The sequence below is a fragment of the Bemisia tabaci genome, chromosome 2 (genome assembly GCF_918797505.1).
Source record: "Bemisia tabaci chromosome 2, PGI_BMITA_v3".
In the NCBI taxonomy this organism is placed as follows: Eukaryota; Metazoa; Arthropoda; class Insecta; order Hemiptera; family Aleyrodidae; genus Bemisia; species Bemisia tabaci.
In genome coordinates, this window is record NC_092794.1 from 1094702 (window position 1) to 1111293 (window position 16592).

At 37.9% G+C, this 16592-nt stretch overlaps 1 protein-coding gene across 6 annotated transcripts in view; it reads right to left on the reverse strand.

Annotated features, from left to right (window-relative positions):
• Positions 1-16592, reverse strand: part of LOC109035987 (uncharacterized) — a 60291-nt gene that overhangs the window by 27063 nt on the left and 16636 nt on the right. For 5 of the 6 annotated variants that reach the window (XM_019049870.2, XM_072296505.1, XM_019049869.2 and 2 more), the window contains 4 exons: positions 15555-15680; positions 11390-11536; positions 9136-10491; positions 7096-7189 (listed from right to left, as the gene is read on the reverse strand). In XM_019049870.2, coding sequence (XP_018905415.2) covers positions 7096-7189; positions 9136-10491; positions 11390-11536; positions 15555-15680 — 1723 coding nt within the window. The remainder of the gene's footprint in view (positions 1-7095; positions 7190-9135; positions 10492-11389; positions 11537-15554; positions 15681-16592) is intronic. The other variant, XM_072296504.1, reaches the window with a different exon arrangement.

Consider the following 16592-nt stretch of genomic DNA (forward strand, 5'->3'; position numbering starts at 1 on the left):
GGGGTTCGGGGCCGCATCTCCTGCTAATAGACCCCCTTTCTACCTCATGGACGCCTTCTTATTTGTACCTCTCCCCTGCCTTCGAATGAAAACTTGTCCTTCACACTTTATCCAGGCTTAGGACTGGCGCAGAAACGGTGTAGTTTAAGTACATGTTTTACGTTTCTGGGCGTGTTTAAAAAGTTTTTTTTGGGGTTTTTTTGGGTTTTTTAAATTTTTTTTTAATTTTTATTAGTTTTTTTTTTTGGGGGGGGGGGGGATATTTAATTAATGAAAAACCTTATACATGGTTAAATACAAGTGTATCGGATTAAATTTTAAAGTCATATTTGCTGTTTAATGAATTTAATACTGAAGATCTTTTACCGCCGTAATTTTGGTCTTTTAACATTTGATGGGCTCGCTTCCTCGGTAATGTCGATCTCATGTTCAGATGGTTCTAATAGAGCTGGTTCAAATTCCATAGCGGCTAGATTCACTGGCTCGATATTCTCCTCTGATTCTGTAATTTCAGTTTCATCTTCGGAAAATGGGACAATGTCCGGGTCGTCCGCGTCTTCTTCTTGCTCTTCTCCATCTGCGATGATTACGTCATCAGGAATGTTTGTGCATGAGTCACGGCAGTTGGCACATATTATTGTACATGGCAGGCCACTTTTTCTGCAGGTACAAGCTGCCTGACATCCTTTCTTGCATTTGCAGGAAATCATTTTTAGAATTTCTTCAGGAGCAGGAGGTTGTAATGTTGTGATTGGTAGGAGTCCGTGTTTGCTAAGTTTCCAACCCCAATCACAAGCGTTCAAATTTACACCTCTCCACATTTGAACTTGATGGTATGTTCGCAATGAATGTTGTTTCAGAGCCTGTTCTGTTGGTGGCAAAGCCGCAAGATTTTGTTTGCTTCTGAATGCTGTTTTTATGAAGCATTTGTACCTCAGCTCATTGATAGATATCTCTTCAGATCCGGTGTAACCATACAAATAAAGCATAAACTTATGACCGGCGTTGGAAACGCTTTCAGCTGTAGCGTTTGCGTCGTTAAATATTTTTATGAATGATGTAAAGCTTGGATTTTTTGTTAATAAAGTCAGAAATTTGTTTTTGCCTTTTCCAAAAAGGGCGCAGTTCGTGTCGCAGCCGCTGAAAGCGTGTAGGAAAAGAATGTTGTCGGCGATAGTTTCATTGCCAATACTGTCTCTGTTATACACTTTTCGAGGCATTTTCCCTTTGCCTGGCTTCATAAAGAAAACGTTTTGAATATTTTTGGAGTGGAATGCCAAGAGGACAAAGAGATCTATGTCTTCACCGACAATGAACACCGAATTTTCAGTCACCAACGCCTTTTCAATTGCTTTATTCACGATCAAGGTGTCTGCATCTTCCACTGCTTGCAAAACTTGAATACCTTCCGCTTCGAGATGATTTTTCATCATCCTAATTAATCGATTTTTATTTTTACTATTGGCTAAAAACTTTTCTTGAGACACGGTTGGTACCATACTTTCATTGAAAAGTATGTCTAAGGACATTTTTTTTCGTTCTCTTTGCATCCTTTCTACATGTTTCGTGTTTCGCTCGATTGCATTTTCAGGATATCCATCAAAAATGACCATAGAATCAGCGGAATAATGCGCTTTAACGTACTTGACATAGCTCTTGCAAATAGATAAGAAGGTGCTATTTCTAGGCCATACACAACGGTGCAGCAAGAACCCACCATCAACAACGAACGTTGCATTCTTTTCCATTATAACAGCAGAGCAAGGTGTAATCTTTCCATAAAGAGATGACTTTTGGGTTTTCCTCATCCCCGCTTCGGTAAACAGGGAAAGAGGAAACGGTGCAAGTTCAAAGGACAGAAAGCTTTTCAGTTCATCGTCCGATTTTTTGGCAATGCACATTCTACTCAATATTAATAGTGGATCAATAGGAATGACGTCACCATCAACTTCGATTGATGTTTTAAGGCAACTTAAGGGCTTGCAGCGATTTTTCCGCTGAAATTTCAGCGATTCGAAGTCTATATCAACAATTTTTAATAGCCCGCTAATACCTAGTTCCTCAGCCTTATGACAATCAATATGTTCATCAGCTATTATGCCAGAGTCTATACACATAAGATCTTTCAGCTCTGGAAACGGAGAATGCTGATCAAACCAATCTTTGAGCACCTGCGTATCCTTATTATCACGCTTTATCCGCGAACTCCGTAGCTGCACATGCTGTTCAGATGTTTCAAAATTCACGCCGCAAAACTTCTCAACGCTATCACAAACATTATGTAATGATACCATTCCCATGATCCACGTTGCAAGTGTACTTTCGCTAAATCCTCTGCCACGAGTGAGTCCACCACTAGTTTTCATACTTTTCATAAGCGACTGCTCAATCAGCATATCGGACCAAACCGCACTCCAGAATTTATCAGTGCGCCGAACTGTAAATTTGCCTCCTTTAGTAAAATTTTCGTATTCTACAGGGTCCATTATATTTTCGAGATCGTGCATCTTCTGCAAGTAAATTAAACAGCCTCGGGTGTACGGGAAGTGACCACTGGCGTAAAAGTATGGTAGCATTAGTTTAATGGTGGCGAGGTGTAGATCCCAGTCCCCCATTCTCTCTGCGGCTATGGAGATCGCAACTTTGGCAACGCCGCGGAGCCGTCTCGTTACGCCCTAGGGATAAGTCTGATACATGAAATTGTAGCATTTTGGATGTACTTTCATTTGGACGATACACTTACCTTCTAAAATTGCTGGAAAAAAAATTACAAGCAAAAAACCTTAAAAAAGTGAAATTTTGAACATTTTGGGATTTTTTTTGGCAACCTTTTAGTAGGCATATTTTTCATCAGAAAAATTTCGGACCGGGTGGAAAATGTCCGTAATTTTATCTACTTTCAGATTAGTCCTTACGTACTTACTCAAAAAACCAGCGATTTTAGCGATATGAGCCGAAAAACGAGAGAAAATCGCCGATTTTTGGCCGTTTTTCGGTTTTGGGGGTTTTGGGGGGGTTCCCATAATTTTTCGATGTCGCAAATTTGGATTCTCGTTAAGGACCCTCTATGGATGAGAAATCAGGTGAGAAAAAAAGTTCCGCTCTTAAAACCGCATAAAGGCCCCATATGACTGGACTATTAATAGCATTCAATCTTGTGTAGAGATTCTCCAGAGTACTCACATGGCTCATGATGGAAGTACCTTTCTGATATCTAGCGTTGAAAAATTCCTCCAGTAGTTGGCATCTTTTTTCGGTGTCATCTCATTCGTAAAGTTTTAAAAGTACATACCACATTCCTTTTGCGCTGTCACAGTTCATGAGATGAATCATCACACTTCTCTCCACCGTTTGGACGATCACTTTTTGTGCAAGAGCGTCTCCTTTCTGCCATTCCTTGAGTTGTTTTTGGTCCTTCTTTGCATCTTCCCCATCCGCTGCAGGTTTCACACTTTGTCCCGTCATTATCTCGTACGCATTTCCAGCTTTCAGAACAATTGTAACTTGGAATTTCCAAAACTGAAAATTGCTGGTATCTTTCAGTTTTTCAATGTCTCTTAAGTTCATTGCGCTTGATGTTATCCATTTTATTTTTACTTTAGTCTTTCAGATTTCACAAAGTTCAGAATGATTTTGATTTTTCTTATCTTTCAAAAGTTCAAAGAGTTCCTGATTTTATAAAATTCAAAGTTACTTTAATTTTTCTGAACTTCTAGTTTCACAAAGTTCAGAATTGACTACTGTCACTTCAGTTCTTCACAAATTTTTAATTTTTTTAATTTTTTTAATTTTAATTTTATTTTTCACACATTGGGTTTTTTAATTTTTAATTTTTATTTCATTCCTTCACAGGTTGGTTTTAAATTTTTTTAATTTTAGACACAAAGAACGGGGTTTTAGTTTGTATTATTCGGTGCACAACATGATGAAAGTAGTTTTCAGTTTCTGCCCTTTTCCGAGCATCGAGTCACATTTCTCCACAGGAACCACAAAACACATTAATCCACAGGACGACAAAACCGCGTCGCGTTCCGCGTAATCCTGGGCCCATAACCTAATGAGGATGGGTGTTTTGGGTATTATTTCGGAGTAGTCATTTTAGAGTACATAATACATATTTTATTAAAGGAATCCAGAAAACGTGGTGCGACGAGGAGATCTGAGAACGAACTAGCTAACAGGAAGGGGCACGCTATAAGCGCGCAAGTTCTTATCAGAAAGGAAATATGTGTCCCAGTCTTGGCAGTACGAGTCGCCACTGGAATAATGCGACGTTGTCAAGTTGTCAAGATTATGTATAGAATTCCAGGGTTCAACACTCTCAATCACTTCTAATACAGGCTCAACTTTCAACTCCGCTCTGATAGTGAATTTAATAACATCTAAAGTTACTTTGCCTGGACAGGAACTTTTTGGCACTTTACTCTACCCTAATCAGCCTTGCGGCTTAGGGTTTTTTTACTTATTTTTTAAAAATGTATCATCCTTAATTTTACTGAAACTGGCCAAAAAGTGTCCTGAAATATAAAACTTTTTCGTAAGTTTAATAATACTGAAAGTTCTAAGCATTTATCTAAAAAGAAAAATTGTTTTTAACCGTTATTCAATTCTCAGATTTGAGGGGTTTTTTGCCGCCATCTGTTACAACATCATTTTTAACCACTTAAACATTTTTATATAAATTTAAATGACATATTCTGAAACCTCTATGAGACGGTCGTCACCTTCTAGCCGATGAGGATGGAGATGTTGCATGTGTGAGGAATTTGCGATTTTTCCACTGATTCTTATGTACAAGTTCGCGAGAAGCACGATGGTGCCACTGGTTTCTTCTGAAATCAACTCCCAAGATCAAAAAAAGCTCTCAAGTTGAAGCTAAAATGGAGGGGATATCCCACGCTATCCTGAGAGTCTACCTCTACATCAAGACAAACTCTCCATGCAAAGGAAGGGAGCAAATACATTGACAGGGCTGCCACTTTATTTGGGGACTCTTAAACTGAAAACATGGCAACCCTGCTAATGTAAGTCGCTCCCTATCTGCTAGTTTGCATGAAGACTTTGTCTTGAAGTAGACGTGGACTCTCGGGATAGCAAGGGATATCCCCTCCATTTTGGCCTCAACTTGAGAGCTTTTTTTGAGCTTGGGAGTTGATTTCAGAGAAAACCAGTGGCACCATCGTGTTTCTCGCAAACTTTTACATAAGAATCAATAGTCAAAACGCAAATTCCTCACACATGCAACATCTCCATTGAAAATAACTCCCCCCTCAAAAATTAAGGGGGGTAGGCCAGTTACCCCACGACGTTGGGTAACTGGGTCACAAAAAAAGGAAATTTTTGAAAATTTGTGGGAAAAAATTGAAAGATAAAATTCTACTTTTGACTCATCCTACACTTAGACTGGGTGTTTTACTGAATTAAAAAAATAAAAAAGTATCCTCTACCTACTTTCAATATAATGATGGGAAAGAATCATGAAGTTGAAAGAGGCACTGGATGCGAAAAGGGCACTTCTCGGAAAAACGAGTTTTGAGAAAACAGCATTTGAAAGTTCAAGGTCATTTTTGAGGGCTTAAGTTTGATATAACAGTGTCACGTATTTTCTTATGACACTGCTATATTAAACTGAGGCCTTTAAAAAATGACTTCGAACTTTCAAAATGCTGTTTTCTTAAAACTCTTGTGCCGAGAAGTGCCCCATTTGCATCCAGTGCCTCAGTTTCAACATTTTTCTCCGAACTCTTGCCTAGTTACCCGGCCTCACCTTAACACAATATTTTTTGGATCCATGCTACAGAGATTCGCTCCTCACTGATTCATAAGGGACCGAACTTACACCAGAGAAAATTCATAAAGTTTCGTCAAAAAATCCGATTTTTCGATATTTATGGAAGGAATGAGAGAAATGACAAAAATGATTATAAGATTGACAGGAATGGTAAAATTTAAAAATTAAATGAGTGCTAAGAAAAATAATAAGGAGATAGCTACGCATAATAAGATTGATAAGATTAAAAAGAATAATAGAGTTGATAAGAATGATACCGATAAGGAGGGAAACATTAATAAGGATTGCCACATTGATAAGAATGGTATAGAATAGATAAAAGGATTGATAAGTGTGAAAAAATTGAAAACTATAAGATCGATAGGTTCGTGATAGTGATAAAGTGATAAGATTGATTAGGAAGAACGGTTTAACAGGAGTGATAACATTATTAAGAATGATAAAAAAAGACATCTATGTTGAATGGGAGGCCTTTTTGGGGGGCTGGCAATCCTGCGGTGCCCTAACAAGTGGCTGGGAAGCTTCTTGGCCGACATATTGCCAGAGGCGTCTGAGGAATGTAGGGCTTGAGTATACCTCACCTGTAAAACCAGCTGTGCATTCTGCTCATAATTGACATGGGGCTGCAAATCCCCAGTCAGTGATTTACTTGTTGCAGAGGACCATAAAAGAAAAATCTTGGTCACATATCACGAGTTGGAGAACATGTTGCACAAACTAGTCCCCACTCTGAGAAAGAAGGTGGTTGTAGATTATCTCGATGTCCGGCATGACGATCAACCAACGACACAAACCCTGCTCCTAGTGTTATGTCGCCAAGTCAGCCAGCAACCACTGAAGCAGGCTGACTCAGGTAGGGCATGAGTTAGAATTTAAACATGATTCAACGCGTCATACTGCTTCGCACACATAGTGTTACACATTAGAACTTTTGCTACTTCATAGTGCTGAGACAACAGCACAATGGTATCCTTGGTGGAAAACAACTCAATCGCCAAAACTTTTACCTTCCTTAAAGGGTTAAATGAGAGGCAAGACCACCAAGAATGCAATTAAATCCACGTTTTAAAACAAATGTTCTAAGAGACAGAATTGCCAAATTGTAACTCATTTTGGTCTAAAATAATCTAAATTTTTGTGCACTAAAAAAAAGGAAAAGAGCACACGACTTGGCATAATACAATTGATAAGTAAAGAAAACAGAGCTAGCTGTACAATTTAGATAAAACAGAATCAAACGTGTGCGTACAAATCAGTATGTAAAGCGTGCTAACAACCAAACTTGTCTATACTATAATACTTACCTAAAGTTTTCCCTGACGTTTCTTTCCTAGGAGTGTGAACCGGCTGGAGGGTTGACACATTATTCATTGTTTCCTTAGTAAAAACTCCAGGTCCCTAGGAAAAATTTAAGAAATGTTGACAAATTACAAAAAGTTTACATTCGGAAAGTGTACTTTCATTAAGTTTGATTTTACTTTAATTAATGATTAGTATTAAACGATGCAACTTCGAAAAAACCAATGCTTCAATACTTATTATATTTTATAAATAAATGTAAGGGACAAATAAAAATAATTGAAGCCTGAATGTTACTAGGATGTGAAATATTTGAACTTGAACGAGGTAAAAATTTCACAGTTTTTTCAAAGAGTCCTGGACCAAGACTGGCCCATTCTCACTAAAACGATAAATAGTTACACAGGGTATCTTAGTGTCAAATGGTCATGCAGCAGGAGCATGTTCTAAGGGTCGAAATAAGACTTTCTCTTCCGTAAAGTTTTGCTTCTAAAAGTGCCCCCCAGTAGGAGCTACGGCCCCCAAAATTTTTGGAGGGACCATCGTTCCACCTAATTATATCCAACAGTCATTATCCATAAGGTAATGAAAAACAGGAGCCTCCCATAATTTTAAACGATGAATTCGTTCATGGACTCCAAGGTATAAGAATCTCAAGTCAAAGGGGGATTTCAAAGGGTTTCAGGGGGCTTGGAACAGGGTTGCCATGGAATTCAGAGAATGAAATTCCCTGATTTCCCTGAAACATTTAGGTGAAATTCCCTGACAATTGAAGATATGCCAGATGATTAAAAAGATATTAGGAATTAGAAATAGTTTTTAGTCTAAAGCTGTACGAAACGTCATACCCATTCTTAAAAGTAAATAAAGGTGACATAACAATTTTTCCTGAGCAATTTCGTCATTTACCCTGACATTTCCAGGTTTTCCCTGATTTTTTTATATTCCCTGACATTTTCCGGTTTTTCGTGGCCGTGGCAACCCTGTAAGAACTTTAAGGGCCAAAATTTTGGTTTTTAGACAAATAAAAATGGTACTTGAAGAGCACCATTGGTTTGGGCGTAAATATTCTTAGAAAATGATTGGGGGCATTTTCTCTCTGAGGCTTGGTTTTCCTGCAAATCGCGTTTGACTGAACAAACACACGTGTAAAAAGGTCAAAGTGTGCACAGACCGCGGATCCAGACCTGCACAATTTCCGTCCGCGCTCTGGGTTGTTCCGGCGAGTAGACAGCCTGTCTTTAAGAGCGTTTGTCCAGTTTTATATTGTAACTTGGGCGGAATTTTAAAACAGTTTGTGTGTTTGCGGTATAAGCTTCCAGTAGAAAGACTGAGCGAAAGATACATAAATAGAACTGTGAAAAATTTGAACCTCTATCAAATTATTCAATCGGGTTATTCTGTCAGATAATTCGATCAGGAGAGGGGATGCGCACTGCTTACCTCTCCAACATCACTCCAAAAACCACGGTTTTTCGCATTTGTCAACAGATGTACGCGGGTTTTGATTTGGAAGTATTTGTTGAATAATAAAAGAGCTGTGACAATTTGAAACGCAGAAATAAAGTCATCCATCATTCAAGTTTGTTTTGATGATGAGGACTGAAGAGAAAGAATGGGTGGCAGCGCGGATTAGTTCAGGCAGTAGATGTCTAAATAGGGTGTGCCAAAGAAAAATTTGCAAGAAAACAAAGTTTTATTTTCCAAAAATCAATTGAGTACCCGAATGCCCCAAAAAAAAGTTCCCGAAATTTGAAGGTGAACACGCCAATTTAGGGGGATCGGTACTCAAAATGGCCCCCACGTGGTTTAGGCAAAATATCTCAAAAACGAAGCCGAACAGGGAAAAATTTGAAGACATCAATTCTATTCCTGCGACAATTTCCTGTGGGGATCATGAGCTCGCTCTGATAGGAACCCTCTCCTCTCACCCTCCAATAAGTGATTTTTTTCCGTAAAATGACTGCAAAATGGTTGACCCCTCCATAGAGGTTTTGGTAGCATTTCTATAAACAAAAGTATAAGTATGATTGATGAGAAGTTACCTGCAACAGATTGCTATCTAGGGCCACTTGCCCCATACTCCATTGCGAAGCAGTTATTTCATTTATATTTAAACCAGTCACTTGACAGTTCTCTGCTGTTAAAAGAGCAGAAATTTCTTCAACATTGTTGGATGATTCCTTGTTTTGAACAGAATTGGGTACAACCTCCTTAACTTTTTCATCATGAGATTTGAGAAAATTCTGAAATTTCAAATCTTTCTCTTCTTCAAAGATGGAAGAGCAGACACTACTCTGATTGTGTGTGCTCTGTGAAGCTGAATTTTGAGTTGATGTACATTCACTCCATTCTTTGTCACATGATGAACTGCTGCATTTTTCATTCTTAAAAATCTGATCTTCAGTTTGAGAAACATTCGGGACTTCTAAGTCTAAAATTCCATCCAAAAACTTACAAATGTTATCACTATTGCTGGTGGTTCCACACCTCCCATTGCTTTCATCACTACTAGTAGAGCTACTTGAAAGATTAGATGAAAATTTTCTTATTTTGCTACATTCATCACTGTTCTCAAGGCTTGTTAGTAGCTCATTACTGAAAATATTATCATCACTTCCAGAAATGAATGCATTTGTGTAAGATATAGTACTATTCTCAATGCCAGTGGAATAATCACCGTTCATTTTAACATCCCCCAACTTTAATTTCATGGTTTCTTCATTTTTAGGATGCTCAGACAGACTAGTATGAAGTACTCCGACCGATTCAGCGACTGCATTAGCACAGATATTGGTGTCTAAATTTGTTTTCCTTACATCACTAATTTCTGAAACATTACAAGCGGTGCCTTGATGTGTACTATCAGTATTCAGAGGTACGTTTTCAACGGTCATTTCACCCGTTTCTGCACTTACATTTTTCAATCTGTTCTGTGCAGATGCATTGACATCTCCAGATAATGAAAATAATCCATTCACTATATCATTTTTTAAACTTTTTTGATCCATTCCCACCTGACCGCCGTTTTGTGTTTCACAATTAGGTTCTGAAGGATAAAGAGAAAGAAAGTTATCAGCCGATACACCACTGAAAATTTTTTGCTTCTCACAGGTTTTGGGATAGTTTTGAGAAGTGTCATTGTTGGGCTTTTTCAAGACTTCGATATTTTGAGCTTCACAGTAATTTTCAACACAGTTTTGGCCATTGGTGTTTCGACCGGACTCACTGTCATGAGAGTTTACATCGCTTTCAATCCTCCTTTTTTTTGTTTTGAAACCATCACAGTCCAAAATTTCTTTTCGGAGGAAAAAGTTCTTAGTTATTTCAACATTGGACTCTGCGAGAGGATTGTTATAGTACTTTAATAGCTGATCTTTCACAATTCTCAAGATTTTTTCCTGAAAAATGGAAAAAGATAGTCATGAGAAAATAATGAAACCTGAATTTATAGTCCAAGAAACAAATAAAGTTATTTTCTTGATAAATAAATTGAATAATGAATTGGCTTTACAATCCTCACTGAAATTATTGAATGCCAGATTAGGTTCGACTTACCTCTTACATCCCCCCCCCTCCCAGAAAAATAGTAGCTGGGTAGTTGGTGTTCTTCAGTCAATGAAAATTAGCTAGTGAAAGTTACCTTATTAGGATAGTGTAAGGCCTGTGGGCGATGAGAGGGGGGAGGATGCGTCACAAGGTGATATTTTGATAATGTAAAAATGGCAAAATTGCAAGATAGCATTGTGTTGGCTAAAAATGCAACAGAGATGATTTCACTAGCATCCAAAATAATGGGGGGGGGGAGGAGTTTGGGGAGGAAATGCCGTTAGGGGTGAAAGCTTTCAAAGACTGCGTGGAAAAAAGATACCTGGGAAAAGCGAAGAGAGTAGAGATTATTTTTCAATTACTCGCTTTGTTTAACATTCTGCTCCGGATTCATGCATTTTATCAAAACTTTAAAAGACGTTTCTGGAACGAAAATTTAATAAATACTTTCATTCTACAAGTGAGTCATACAGCCATCTGACGCATTAGAACGATTTATAAACGATTTTTGGTTAGGTTAGGTTTGGACAGAGTTGTTTCAAGATGGCGGATTTAGCGGAAAAAATCTAAGGTACCTACCAAAGTTGAAATTCAGATTCAGCCCTACAAAATGTCAAGTAAAAAGAATCCTGTCGGAAAGATTTTACAGAATTTGGACGGTAAATGTCTAGATCGACTGAATTAGATCTGAACAACAGCAAGAGTGCACTAAATTTTACTGAGGGAGGAAACTAAGAAAATTGCATATACCTGGTCACGTATTAAAATTTTTGTTTTGTTAGGCTCTAGATTTACATCAAGATCTGAAGGATTTAATTTAAAGGAGATCAGACAATATGGGTACTTGTTAGGAGGAAGGTGTGTTCCAAAATATTCCTGAAATTCCTCTATGACAAGCTGCAACAAACGAATAGATGAAAATATATAAAAGCACTAATTTTTACACATCTCCTTGCTTGCCTAGTTCCTGAAGTCTTATCTCATCTTCTTCAAAGAGAATCAAAACTTTGGCAAAAAGTTTTCAAGCAGCTACCTATGAGTTGATAGCTTTACAAGACTGATAAAAACATCAATTTTCTAGGCTCCTTCAAATTCTAACAGCCGCACTTTGTACCTGTCCCGTGAGAAGTCTCCTAGAAAAAACTCCCCCTATTTCCCAAATTTCTTCAGAGGTAAATGCATTACTTGAAAAATATCACAGATAAAGGAGTCAATTATTGGTTTGATATTTTGAAGGAAACGTAACTAAGAAAGTAACATTTGAAAACGTCCTCAAACTAAGACCAGTTAAATTTTGTTTGAGGTTAAATATCTTCAGAAATGCCTATTCAGGCAGAATTATTGTAAATCAAAAAACCTATATTTTTAAAATTTTATATGGGTTTGTGTTGGTAGCCGAGTGCTAGAAATAATGCAAAAAAATGTTTTCAAAAAAACACTTACATTTTATTAATAAAGTACCGAAGCTTTTCGAGGCGGACGCCTCATCGTCAGGGTAACAACAAAATTAATATCACAAAGGCCGTTGCCATACTTTAAATTTCAAACTGGGTAACAAGTGATAACGAGCTATTAGATCAGTCTTACTAATCAAAACAAAGTCAAGTAGTATCAAGTTAGTATCTGTTTTTCATCAGAGATGGCAGCACATTTTAGGTACAGGGGGTTAGTTGCCAGGTCTACTTCTTTTTGTACATTTAATAATTCTTCCCCTCTTTTTACTGCCTTAGTTATTTCATATTTCTCTAGGACGCTAAGCATTTTACTGTCCCTGTTTTTGTGTAGAATTTTAATTTCTTTTATCTGATGTTTTTCTGTTTTGATGTGCTTAAATGCGTTCGAGGATGGAAGAGTCAAGTGTTCATTAACTCTACAGTTGATTGAGCGCTCAGTTTTTCCAATATATATTTTCTTGCATGAATTACAATCTAAACGGTAAACGCCAGTTATTTTCTTACTATTATCACTATTGCTTTTACCTTTTTTGATTTTGTTGGTGACCTTCCTTATATTGTCTAGTACGCTGTTATTAGTCTTAAAAGCTGTTTTGTACTCAGTTTTTTTGAAACAATTGCTAATTTTTGAGCTAACAGGGCCAAAATAATCAATTTTTACATATTTGTCATTATTTTTGGGTTTTTTAGCCTTTTTGCATTATTTCTAGCACTCCGCTACCAACACAAACCCATATATATATATATAGTGCTACTACCTCCACACATTGCTTGACAATGTTCGCTGACTTTGATTAAAATTTTAAACGGGTTTGGTATGATGAATAGTAAGGGTATTTCTACTCTAGTAGAGTTTCTCTCCAAAAATAACAAACCTGCAACTTCCTGCAATGATTCTCAAAATTCATCACAATCAAATGAATCTGTTACAATTGACCATTCTGAAGATTTTTTGGGAGCTGATGTTCCATTTCGAAACCTCATAGGTGCATTAATGTACTTAGGGTGTCCCAAAACAACCGAGACGAAGTCTGTAATTTGGAAACTGATAGATATCAAAATGTGGTTTGTAGGAGGTTGTAGTCCATACTGTTAGCTATCAAACCTCAAAATTTGAGCTTATTCCGTTGAAAACTCACCAAGTCATAGCAATTTTTCGGGGACGAGTTGAAGATAACCCTACAGGATTTTCGAGTAATTTTTCATTTCGCAAGCTGTTCTTTAGCCGCTCTGCAGATCGCAACGCTGTGGATCATGTGAAGGGATCATGTGGGCACTATTCTGGATGAAGGTTGTAACCTATTAAAATGTGTTTTCATCGCAATCGAGACACTTCACACACATGATAACAGGTTACAATATTCATTCAGAAAAGTGCCCACATGATCCACAGTGTCGCGATCTGCAGAGCGGCTCAGGAAAATGCGGTTAGTAGGAGGTTGTAGTCAGTGCTATTAGCTATCAAACCTCAAAATTTGAGCTTATTTGGTTGAAAACTCACCGAGTTAAAGCAATTTTTAGGGGACGAGTTGAAGATAACCCTACGTGATTTTCAAGTAATTTTTCATTTCGCGAGCTGTTCCTGAGCCGCTCTGCAGATCGCGACGCTGTGGATCATGTGGGCACTATTCTGGATGAAGATTGTAAACTGTTAACATGTGTGTGAAGTGTCTCGATTGCGATGAAAACACATTTTAATAGGTTACAACTTTCATCCAGAATAAAGCCCACATGATCCCTTCACATGATCCACAGCGTTGCGATCTGCAGAGCGGCTAAAGAACAGCTTGCGAAATGAAAAATTACTCGAAAATCCTGTAGGGTTATCTTCAACTCGTCCCCAAAAAATTGCTATGACATGGTGAGTTTTCAACGGAATAAGCTGAAATTTTGAGGTTTGATAGCTAACAGTATGGACTACAACCTCCTACAAACCACATTTTGATATCTATCATAGTTTCCAAATTACAGACTTGGTCTCAGTTGTTTTGGGACACCCTATGTATCTCATAATATGTACACATGCTGATATAGTGCATAGCATTAGCTACCTCGGCCAATTTGACACTAATCCCAAAGTAAAACATTGGAATAGCGCAAAGAGAATATTACGCTACCTCAAAGAAACAATTAATTTTAGTCTTGATTTAAGCCTGATCACACTGAAGTTGTCGGCTATGCTGACTCGGATTGGGGCAGTAATATATTGGACCAAAAATCCTTCACGGGTTATGTATTTAAGTACAGTGATGCCCCAATTTCTTGGGCTAGTAAGAAACAAAGGACTGTGGCCTTATCTACCACAGAGATCGAGTACATGGATATTTCTGATGCCGGCACAAAAGCTCTATTTTTGGTAAAGACCCACTTAGAAATTTCCCAAAAGAATAAGACAATCACCTTTTTCACTGATAGCGGTACAGCTCTAAAATTGTCTAAGGGGCATCGATTTCACGACCATAACAAACATATACATATAAGACATCATTTTATTTGAGACATCGTTGACACAAAATAGATCAGTCTTTTTTATACTGCTGGTACAGAAAACCCTGCATACCTATTAACAAAACCTTTACCTCTTACCATAGTCGCTGTCTTCGTAAATTACTCACAATTGTAAACTGAATTTTTCTTAAAAAATTTTTAATTTTTTTTTTTTTTTTGCCATTTGTGTCAGATTGAGGGAGGTGTTGTAAAGAGATAATCCTGCCACTGCTGGGAACACTGTCATGTCATCATTGTGTATGTGTGTGTGCACATATTTTCTATACAGCTCATGTCCTTGAAAAACCATATGTGCCTTGTCCGTCATGAAACTTTGCTTTAATACAAAAGTTCATCATTCCGATTTCATTGTCGTATATTCGATCCATTCGTCCTCATTAATAAAAGCTATCTTGTCAGAGATACTTGATATAAAATATGATGATCATCGGTCATATTGATTATTATTGCTCAAATGAGCAGATAATCATGGTTATATACAAGTATCCGGGGAAAAGAAAGTTATGCACTGATGGATGAAAGTAAGGAAAATACAAACAAAACAATCACGGCGAGAAATAAAGATTATCATGAGACGCTGAGGATCGAACCGGGGACTCGGTGGTCAGAGAGATTGTGCCTTTGACCACTAGGCTATTGCAGCACAGAAGAAGACAGAGCGTCATTTTGCCAATTCAGTGAATGCTGCTTTGCACTGGATTTTTGAGAATTTATTTTTTGGAAGTTCCAGAGCCCATTCACAGAAACGGCAAAATAAAAGTCACACAGTAATTTCATATGAAGACACTTCTGGCCATATGATGCGACCTTCCTTTCTCAGAGAAATTTTCATAAGTTGGCACACGTAATAATGGACTAATGAGTGGGGGGTGAGGTAGTTTCTAACATATGTGCTGTTTTGCTCATTGATCTGAATTCCGTAGAAATTGAGTTGAAAAGTTGGTTTCAAATACCTTTTCCAATTTTGAATCTTTGATGGGTCGTAAATTGATATAGAAGAAAAATGCCTTGTTTGGAGATGACAGGCCCATTATACTGAAATCCGAGTCAAACCGTGGCACAAGCATTGCAAGGGACAGCTGGAAGTACAAAAAAATGAAAATACAGTTTTGTATGCATTATGAGAAAAACTAGGGGGTTACGCCCCCTGGCCGCTACGCAGCCCAACCCCCTGAAGGCGCTGTGCGCCATCAATGGGCCGCTTCACGGCCCTATTTTTACCCTCCTATGAATGTTGATTTTACTTTTCCCCTAAAAACTTTTTATACAAGGTATACTTTACTTTTAAAATAAAATGATTTTTGATTTTGATAAATAAAGAAAAAAAAAATTGAAGTCAAAATAACGCGTTTTGCAACGACTGATTAATGAAACATTGCAGTAAAACAACGAATAATGATAATCAGGTCATAACTAAAAATATAGCTGAGGAGTCTGGAATTGAACCCACATCATGGAATATGCGGACGTTCCCGACGTCTTAGACAACTCGGCCACCGCTCATCATAAAATGTGGGGGCGAATCTTGCGCTGATAAGAGTAGAGCTGATGCGCAGGCTACACATCCACTGTGCAACCTCCTCGACCACTGCGCATCCTCCCGCGCATAGCAGTAGCAGTCCCGGAGCATTCTGTAAATTTGCTTACTTTTATAACGTGATTTTAAAAAAACCTGGGTCCTGAAGAGAGCGGGCTCATCTAGGGCCTATCACCTGGCGATTTACGCAAAAATCATGGAAATCGGCCCGGTAGAACGCTCAAACGAACTATGACAAAAAGTATAAATTTACATTCTTTAAATGGGAGAATTCGCAACTTTACCGTAATATAAAAAAACCTGGGACATATTTTGAAAAACTGAAAAGAGCGGGCTAATCTAGAGACAATTGCCCGTCGATAGCCGCAAAAATCATGAAAATCGGCCCGGTAGAACACTAGAACTAAGCATTATCAGTTACGCAAAATTAGGAGGTCTCGGAGCTTATAGTACA